Source organism: Mugil cephalus, chromosome 14 (genome assembly GCF_022458985.1).
Source record: "Mugil cephalus isolate CIBA_MC_2020 chromosome 14, CIBA_Mcephalus_1.1, whole genome shotgun sequence".
In the NCBI taxonomy this organism is placed as follows: Eukaryota; Metazoa; Chordata; class Actinopteri; order Mugiliformes; family Mugilidae; genus Mugil; species Mugil cephalus.
The window spans coordinates 2,150,192-2,160,446 of NC_061783.1; the positions used below are offsets into that span (position 1 = coordinate 2,150,192).

General features: G+C 39.6%; 1 protein-coding gene across 1 annotated transcript; it reads right to left on the reverse strand.

The window, feature by feature from the left end:
- Window positions 1-3,247: 3,247 nt before the first annotated feature.
- ndufs6 (NADH:ubiquinone oxidoreductase subunit S6) lies at window positions 3,248-5,860 on the reverse strand. Its single transcript, XM_047605912.1, has 4 exons — window positions 5,688-5,860; window positions 5,303-5,356; window positions 4,788-4,910; window positions 3,248-3,385 (listed from the first exon to the last, which is right to left on the reverse strand). Exons 1-4 carry the CDS (start codon window positions 5,829-5,831, stop codon window positions 3,317-3,319), a joined length of 390 nt encoding a protein of 129 aa, XP_047461868.1. The 5' UTR covers window positions 5,832-5,860; the 3' UTR covers window positions 3,248-3,316.
- Between the last annotated feature and the right edge of the window lie 4,395 nt (window positions 5,861-10,255).

A 10,255-nucleotide genomic window follows, 5' to 3' on the forward strand; every position in this document is an offset into this window, starting at 1 on the left:
TCTGCTTTTGTCAATATTTGTTTTTCTTTCCTTATCATTCATGTTTAATTCATCCTCTTTCTCTGTATTTCATGAATAATTGACAAACAATTATTTACGTTTTGAAGTCACAGCAGACAATGCATATTTTGGCCACAGGGGGCAGCAGCTGTGGCCGCAGTCCCTTAATGTTTACATTACACTGGCCTATTTATACATCCCGCAGATATACTGTATGATGCAGCATCATTTGGAGTCGTGTTCACAGACACCTGAATCCAAGCCTGGCCTTTAGGTGAAAAAATAAGACTTCATTAATCCCCAAGTAAGACATCGTTGATCCCAAAGGGGGATGTTAAACCCTCCACTATGCTCACCAGCTGGTTACTGACGTTTTTTTTTTCTTTTTTTAAAGAGATTTTTCACTTTAAGCCAAAAGTGATGCAATATGAGCTGTGAGACTGAACTACAACAGTGGATTTAAATTGTGAGCTGGCAAAAACAAAAAACAATGAGCTAAAAGACACTACAAATCTTTGCGTAGCTGAGGGTAACAGAAGAATCTGGCAACGGTTCTCTGTTTGCTCTTCACCTCGAGCAAAAGCTGACATATTACATAAGACTGGTACATAGGAATGCTAGAAGTTCTGCAGGATATTTCTCTTCTGAATATATTTCTCTTTAACTGGCTAAACAATTTGAATTATTTTAAATAGCCAAAGCTTCCTCTCCCTACCGCTCCAAACATCTCTTTCCTTCCATCTTCCACCTTCCCTAACTCCTCATTCATCCTCTCACTCGTCTCACCTCACCTCTGCCTGCTCTCGACACACACGAGGGCCACTCAACAGCCAGTCTGACACGAAGGCCTGCTCCCTGGGCCATATGACGTGATTAAGACTCAGCGTGTCACTGCACAGGTCGGTCAGTGTTAGACCCACTGTTTACTCGTCCGGCTCACAGCGTGTGGAGTCGCTTGGCCCTTTGTGTCTCATGGGAGAATCTACACAGGACTGATAAGCTAAAGGCTTTTTATGTGACTCTGATGTGATCACAAATGTTTTGCGCTCATCATATTAACACTTCTGTATGGTCAAAGTATTATTTTCTCGCCACACTTTGGCCCCTTTTTATGAATCACTTGTACTTTCAGGCGGAATGTCTGCAGAGGAAGTATTGACAACTTCAAATTACTGTTCTCTGCACCTTCCACCTGACACCTATTTCCTTTCAACACTGCCCGTGTCTCTGTTGCATACTCAAATACACACATAGGCACACACACTTGCTGGCATACATATACACACAGATCTGAGTCTCTTGTGTCTTGTCACACACACTTTGGTTTTCCGGGGCTATCAAAGTGCTGAGTGCAAACCCTCTCCTCCAAAAACTGTCACATGTCGCCAGAGGTGTCTCGCTCCCCGCAGTAACCCTCTGAGCTCCTGGCACAAGAACAAGTCATTATTTCCATGGTAAAGGTCAGAAGCTCTGTCACCTGACTCTAAAGTGGAGCTGAGTGGAGTCGCCCCGAGACCATGACCAAAGGTCAGTTTTGTGTTTTGTGTCTCATAACGTGAGCGTAGATTTGAGGAGGATGGGCTGCTCCCAGATCTGTCTGTGAGCCCCCTTTTGGTCACAGTGGCTTCCAGACATCGAGGCTCAGATAATTGGCTGTAGGGAGCTCCATAATGAGCCTCGGGGTCTGTAATGTGACACATCTTCAAGGAAAAATATTATAATAGGGCAATTACAGCAACGAGGAGGAGAGTTTTGCGTGGAGTGACTGATTGTTGTGGAGAGACGCCGTGTTAAGGAATTCAATGGCATTTAACTCCATTATCTATTGTGGGGCTCCGTAGTGAGGACACTTTCAATATGATTGCAGGCTCATTTGAGCATATTTTTGTCTGAATGGTCTGACCCAGCTGTGCGGGTCACGTTATGTTTAAGGGTTTTATTTGCAATTACTGCCTAATATCATGCAAAAACAGGTAACTGGGTGTTAGTGGTGGAAACTGTGCTGATTTGACAGTTCTGAACACAACCCATGAATGTGTCCATCTTCAAATCGGTTGAATCCACCTTTGCAATCTGGAGTTACTCGACTTATATGATGTTGAAGAATATCATACAACACTAGGTGAAGCATTTAAGGGCAGTGAATAATTAAAGAGTGCAGTTTAACCCAGCAGAAAAACACAGTGCTGTTTAATTCAGAACAATTCATATGCTCAGTTTCATCTGAAGATTTTGCCCCTGGCAGTGCCTCCAACTCAACCAAGCACCACCTCTGAACCACTCAGACTTACCAACCGCAAGACCAACCAGTCAGCTCTCTGACACTGACCTGGCTCGCCTGCCTCATTTCAACAATGCCCCTCTCTCCCCTTCAATCATCCACTGTGGTCTGACTATAGATGAGGTTAACTACAGCATAAGCCTCACTTCCAGGAGTCACCGGGGCCAATTATATCAGCCTGACAACTCTTCCCAACCTGAGCTCTATGGTGTGGAAAATGCAGTTCCACTGGCTGCATCACTGGGGACAGAACAGGCCAGCGCTGTCTGGAACGCGGGCCAATTTGGCATGCAGAGGTCTATGGAGAATAAGCCTGATGAAATATATATATGATCTTCTTCAAACATGTATTGTTCCGCGCTGCTGTGTCTTATCAGGCTGGCTCCCTCCTGGTATCTTCCGGGCTTGGCAGCGCAAGACTTTACAGCGCAGATTGTGGGAAGCCGATGTGCAAGGAATGCTGAGCTTCTCTTAGCGCTGCTTGCAGTATACAGTTCAGGCAAGACTCATTTCACCTACGTATAATTGCAGAGTTTTTAACGCAAAAAAAAAAATAAAAAATCTAATTTAGCAATAACAGCACTGTAATAGATTCAAAATTTAAGATTAGGTTAGGTCTATTTTGGAGTTTCTCAATTACAAATTTATTGCAAAAAAAAAAAAAACTTTTATTGTTGGATATGGACACAGAAATTTCAGGTTTGTACTTTTAGAAACCATCTCAAACAGGACGTTTTATTTTTAAAAGAAATGAGTCCTGTCCTTGACCCCTAAAACACATCTGTAGAACACTGCTGACCTCTGTCGTCACACGGTGGAATTGCAACAACCATGACTGGGTGTAGGAGCATTGGTTCAAAACACTTACTATGCAACACATTTGACCGTTTACGGAACATTTTACATAGCTGAGAACAATGATGTCTCTCATCCAGAAGTCTTAATTAAGAAATAAAAACACTCTCAGACAGACTACATATAATTTATTAACCAATATGGCAATTTATACAGGGAAGCAAAGACAGGGGTAATGTTTCAGTGATGATGCTTCTGCTTGAACTGTAATCCACAGTAGCCACATGTTCCCACTTTTGTGTCTTTATCCTTGGGAAAGAAATAGAAGAGTTAGTGTTGGGACATTTGCATATTCTTATGTTAAAGTGATTATAACAAGGCTATTTGATAAAAATCCATACAGACTAGTGTAAAGGAAGGCTATAGTCCATGTTGGTGAGATTAAATGATGCAACTTATACTTAACATATTGATTATTTGAGCTACAGCTGGAGAAACTGTAGGTTTTGCCAAAAGTTTATTGGTCTGTACTCTTACTTTTTTACATGGTAGCGCTGGTTATGCAAGTAGTACAAAGAAAAAAGTTGTAGCGCACACAGGTGGACAGTTAGTTAACATGTTTATTGGCAAAATATATTTGATACTGACAAGAAATTCAGAAACATTGTTGAGCTATGTTTCAAAAAATTGTCACAAGGGTGAAGTGTGTTTGAAAATAACGTATTAGTATCTTAATCTAATGAAGGACTAATTTCTTTAAACCAAATAAATTATTTTAGTCACAACTTTCGGGACAGAAAAGACAACTAGAAAAAAAAAAGATATTTGGCCAAAAGGGGCTCCTTGAACAGCACTGGTCATTGGCTGCATTAATTAGCTTCTGTGTTTCTAGATGGTCCAGGTTTAACATGCAGACAGCATACACGTGTGTGTGTGTGCATTTACTTTTTAGACATGATATCAGCACAACTCCATCACACATGGGTGAATGGAAACATATTTCTCTTACAAAGAATGATTTTTAGTAGCAATGTAAATTGTCATGTTGTACAACACTGACATGACGTTCAACGATGTATACAATTCTTCAGAGCAAAGGCCCTTTGTTTAAGGATTTATTGTTGACTACTTACGAAATGTGACTGTGACCTAATTTCCTTTCAGGGATGAATAAAGTGATCAATCAATCTATCAATCTATCTGTTAAGCACACTGAACCACATAAAGACATAAAGCCCTGGTAAGTTGAAATCGTACTAATTAAACAAATGCCATCAGATGAGGTAATGCAAAGATGGCTGAGCTTTAGGCCCATTATATTTAATTCAATCCAGTTTAACAGCACCTTAAACTACATCCAGTTAAATTACAAATTTTCCTACACTATTTCAACATAAATCAATTAAATAACAGTCATGAAGCTGAATGTAGAGCAGGACTGTTATATATTATCAATGTTATGCCAAATGTTTCAATAAGTGAGTGCATATAGTCAGATATCTATCTGGATGCAGAATGCTATATTGTCATAGCCTGTGTGTTCAGAGAATGCTTCAAATATTTCCTGCTGCTCCAGGCTCACATTAATAGAAATAAATATATTATTTGAAATTTGTTGCCTACAGAACTCTGGAAGAAGTTCAACCAGGACGGAAACCTTCAAAGTTACTGCTTAAATGATTTTGTCTTACTGAGGCACTTAGGTTCTTACCAAGTTGATGTAGACTTTGGGGTGACCGAGAGCTCCTCCACCTCCATCGCAAGACACCACTCTGGCCCCAACTTCACTCACTGGCTCCTCGGCCACCAACTTGATGGCAAAGTTCTTATTCACCTTATCGTAAATAATTAAAAAAAGGAAGAAAAAAACGTAACAATACATCTCATAAAACATGAAAAAACATAACATGATAGACAATTTTGAAAGTCTGAGACACTTGCTGCATACAGTGTTTTCACCTTTTTGGGATTGTGACCTTATTTTTGCTGATGTATAAAAAAATAAGAGCAGGAATACATTTAAAATTAAAATGGACTATTGATGGCTTTTGTGGGGTGTAATAATAGTAATAATTCCATGACAACCTTATAGGTTGAAAATCATTCGGATTGTCATTATTATTATTGTTATTGTTATACGTAGTAGCCTTTTTTGAGATAATGAGTTAAATTGAACATTACAAGACATCTGAACCTCGTTAAACTTGTTTGTTGGTTTCTTCTTACCTCTTTCTGTCTTCCAACGAATCTGGCTCTCCTGGGATCTTTTTCATCAAAGACCTGAAAGGAAGCACTCATGTTAAATGCATTTGAGCAACAGCGGCGTCTTTCTGTATTATTATAACTTAACCATTTTGTTAACAGTTTTGCTAACACGGAGCAAAAACACGAGTTGTCCTTTAAAACAAAAATCTGCATTAGCTTGCTTTTACTTGTCTCATAATCAAATACCGACATTTGCATGTAGAAGAAACATATTAACATTATTGAAAAGAAAGGTTAGTCCGATGATGGACGTAATGGTGCTATTGGCTACAGGGATGCTAGGCTAAGGTTAGCTAACGTAGGTTGGTGGGCAATATTTATTAAAAAAAAATAGATTAAATCTTACCTGGCCAGTGTGAGTAATGGCCTCACCGGTACTGGCAACCTCTACGCTGTAACGATGAGCAGGCACAGCAGCCACCCTCAAAGGGGAAACGAGCACCTTAGCATTTTTACTGAAGGACAGTACTCTACCCACTGCGGCCGCCATGTTTACAACAACCGGATTTTTTCCCAAGGTGCATTGCTGCCTTGCATAGATCCGTTTTATTGGGAAATTAATACCCCGAGTTTTGCCTGTCAGGTACAAACTACTAATCTAATTCGTATATTTTGATATATATTCGTAAAATGAACAACAAAGTGCGTGGATATGTGGAGTTAGAGCATACAAATAGCGAGAGAGGCATGTGTTTTCAAAAAACAGAAAGGATACATCTCTGAAAGGCAAAACTGAGGACATCACCTTTCGCAAGTTTCGCACGTCGGAAGCTGGTGCTGTATAAACCTACAAGCAAGAACCTCGCCGCGGTCGAAATTAAAGCACATCATTCAGGGGCTTAACCCCCCGGTTGGATCTTTTCAGGACGTCTTGACAGGTTTGTTCACATTTTCGGCTATGTGACATGACCGTGTTCTTTCTGGAATCAATTTGTTGGCCGTTTAATGTCTTGCTTTGACTCTAGCAGGCCAGCTCTGACATGCTCGTCTCCTTGGCATGTTGCACAGCTAATGCTACGGTGACACCGGGCTGAGGCATTTTTGTGTAACACAGTGACGCTGAAGTTTTTCTAATGTGTAAATGGAATTTGCTGTCTGTTTTATTCTTTGTGCATTCGGTTATTCCAGGAATCGTATCGTATACATTTGCTTGCTAACTCATTAGCTACCTTAGTGAAAACGAATGCATTCTGGTATAGCAGTGCTGCTGCACTAAACGCTTAATACTTGATCTAATGTTCAGTTTATATTGAATCCAGCGTCAGAACTGTGGTAAATCAATTGGATGATCATTTGGAGGATATAATTGGGATCGATAAGCTAACATTCGCGTGTTAGCTTATCCCGCTGACTGTAACTTTCTGTTGAAGCAAACACACTTGAAACAAATGCTGAATGTCAGAACTTTCATGAAAATATGATCTGGAGCAGGACTGGCATCTTAGAACGAGTGATTAATTTAACTGTATTGAACTGATATCTGAGTTAATGTTTCATAGGATTGCTGAACAGGATTTACCTTATAATAATCATACTTTGTCATATATTTTTACTTGGAACGTCTATATTTCATACAACAGTATGGAATTCTGTGTGTGATTACTCTTGGTTTAATGTAGTAGTCTTGGGAGAAATTAAAAATGACCCCGAGAGGAATAGTTGCCCACGGTGATTCTTAAGATGTCATAGTATAGAATCAGAATCAGCTTTATTGTATGTATGTGAGCACATACAAGGAATTTGACTCTGGTCTCTTTGCTCATTGGTACAAAGCAAAGCAGTTAAATAGACATAAAAACAAAAGCGTACAAAACAAAAGAAAAAAATTGAGAAAATAAAGGTCAGGAGAAGGTAGATACATGCTCCCATTTAATGGCATAGTTTAGTTTGTATTAGTTTCTTAGAGGTGTGGTTGTGTGGTGTACGCCTCCATAGCCAGTGTATCACCTGATGGTCGTCAGCAAGTAATGGACTGCTGTGCACTGGGTCACCAGCAAAAAACAGATTTTAGCCATGTTAAATAATGCCCACCTAATTAGTCAGGTCTTTTGGACAGGAAACCCAACTAAATACTTTTCCAATACCTGAATAAAAATTTCAGCTTGATATCACAAAATCCAGTGAAACACCCCAGACTAAAAGTATGATCGTTCTTTGCAGCCTTTGACACCATGACCACTCTCCTGGTGAAGCACCTGGCTACCTCCCTAACTCAGCGAGTGGCCCAGATGAGCCGGTTACGTCTGACCTTCTCATCAGCAGCCAGTGCTTACAGATGTCTGTGCACACTCGCTACTGCTCCTCGCACACTGCTCCTAACATCAACCGGGGTCGTCTCGGCCCAGCCCCCCTCCGCTGGCTTCTCCGCTCACTGTGGACAATCTCTGTTGGGACAGTGTCATCACCTTGCCTCCATCCAGCCCTCTGCAGGGATGAAAACCAAGACTTCCCTGAAGAGGCGCTGCAAGGACTGCTTCTTTGTACGAAGGAGGGGCCGTTTGTTTGTGTTTTGCAAGACGAATCCAAGACACAAGCAGAGACAAGGCTAAAGTGTTGAAGGATTGTTGAGAAAATGATTTTGTTGTGGATGTTTCAAAACTGTGCTGCAGTAATAAATAGTCTGACTGAAAACGGCTCAAGGCTCCTTTGACGCTTTTTTGTTTTTCCCTCTTATCAGAAGTGGCCTTTAGTATTTTCTTCACAGCAAAGGAGCCACATTGTTTTTGCCTCAGATTTCATCATCAGTGATTCATTTTAATAGTCTAGGTGTTGACACCCATTAAAACACTTGGCTCAGAAAAGAAAAATATATCTTCAAAATACTCTCAATTGTTGAATGGCTGAAATCCTGAATTAAGAAATTTGGTCTCATCGGTTCTTGAGCGTTTTCACAGTGTTAAGAGGAGGTGATGCAACAGAGTAGTAAATCTCTGTCCTAACTTTTTTTGAAATTCATTGGTGGCATCAAATCCAAAATGAGCACATAGGCTATGTTTTCCAGAAAAATTTAAGTTGCTGTTGGCACTTGATTTCACTATTTTTAGTGTAACAATAAAATTAATTGCATTGTATTTTCAGTTACATTTCACTCAGCATCTCACTATTTTATTTTTTTATGCAGGAACTGTAAATCAGTTCTTGAATTACATAGACTGAGTAGCTGACTTGTTCATGTTGTCCAAATTATTAAAAAAAGAATAAAGTTAACCAGCATACCCCCTTCTTTGTCAGATTCACTTACACTTCTCTTCCACTAGAGGGAGACCAAGTCTTTGCTACAAGAACACAGGCTCCAACCTTTTCCTTATCATTGATATTTAAGGCATCTGTGACGCAGTTTGCCTCCTAGGTTGGTGATAAATTATTTTATAAGTTCTTCTATTTGACTACTCTACTTTATGTCCACATTTTATGTTGTTTTATGATTTCTTAAAGACAGAAAGCTGAATGCACACAAAGCAAAATGAACCCGGCTGGTTGAAAGATGTTTGGCAACAAACACTGAATGTAGGACTGGGCCTGCTTTAATGGTTTCTAAAGGTTAATATTTACTGATGGAGAAACACTTAAAGACTGGGTTCAGGAAGCTCCAGTCTTCCAGTGTTTGTTATCATTCAATAAAATTTCAGAGAAACTGAAAGTCATGGTTATAGAGAAACACGTTCCCTCTGGTGTGGCTCCCTTTTGTGAGTTTAGGCTAGACTGAGCTCATGGACAGAGGAAGTGTTTGATGTGAAGTTGATAAACCCGTGATCTGGGGACACCATACATAGATGAGAGATCTGTGGCTGTAAGGCTCATCAAAGTCTGTTTACATGGGCAACTGCTGTCATCTAGGAAATAAAAGAAGAAATGGATGGGTGGATCAAATGTGGGAGTGAACCTCAGATGCCTGTTGTCCTTGAATCAGAGCCAGTCTTGTCAGACATCTCAAAAATGCATACTGCAGCTAGTGAGTTTGTGTCACAGGAGTGTATGTGGCTGTTGCTGTGATTATGTCGCTTTGATGCGAGACATAACTGTTTCAGATTGTCCTTTTGTGTTTACAGAAAGTCCAAGTTGTGAAGGGTGAGCCTAAATTTGTATAGCCTGGTGTTTCTAAATACATAATCTTGGGAAGTTTCAATTATTCCGCTACAGGTTTAAGTGTCACTTTTGATGGTCACTAGATGACAATAGATGAACCACAATTACCAGTACATACAGGTGTTCATGTTGCAAACACAATAAATCCTTCTGACTCTGTAGCCACTGGTCATGATATGCATTTGTCTCTTAGCACCACAATGAGGTTAACATTTTAGGTCTTTATTGGAAACCCCCTATTCCAGAAGCTGTTGTATTGGGTGCTGTCACAAGAATAGGAAACGTGATAACTTTAATCTCCTGACTTTTCATGAGATTGTGGTAAATGTCAGTATAATTGGGGAAAAGTTACATGCAGGCACCTTTAACATGAATCTAATTTTCAATTAAATATATTATATGTATGTAACAGACATCCCTTTGTTCATTTACTGTGTACACTAAACTCTCCCAAAGCAATTTCTGTATAACAGTACTGTAATTCAAATGTTTTTTTTTTTTTTTTTTCTCATTCCGTCCGCTCTGAACAGCTCAGGAGAAATAAGTATCCTTATGGCAGTGATCCAGCAATCCTAGAAACAGGAAATGCCTTAAATGCAGCCATAATTAAGACACACTGCTGTGACAAGTCAGAACGGTGTATTGTTGCATTTATGTCGTTAATTATTCAAACGGTTATTTATAAGATAACTTAGTCATATATTATGTATGAATATAGGTTATATATTGTATGTGTGTGTTAATGTTTGCACTTAGTCTGCCATTGCTTTCAAAATAAAAGCCCTAACAAAACATAATGTACAACACATTTGAGTCGCAAGCTGAAAA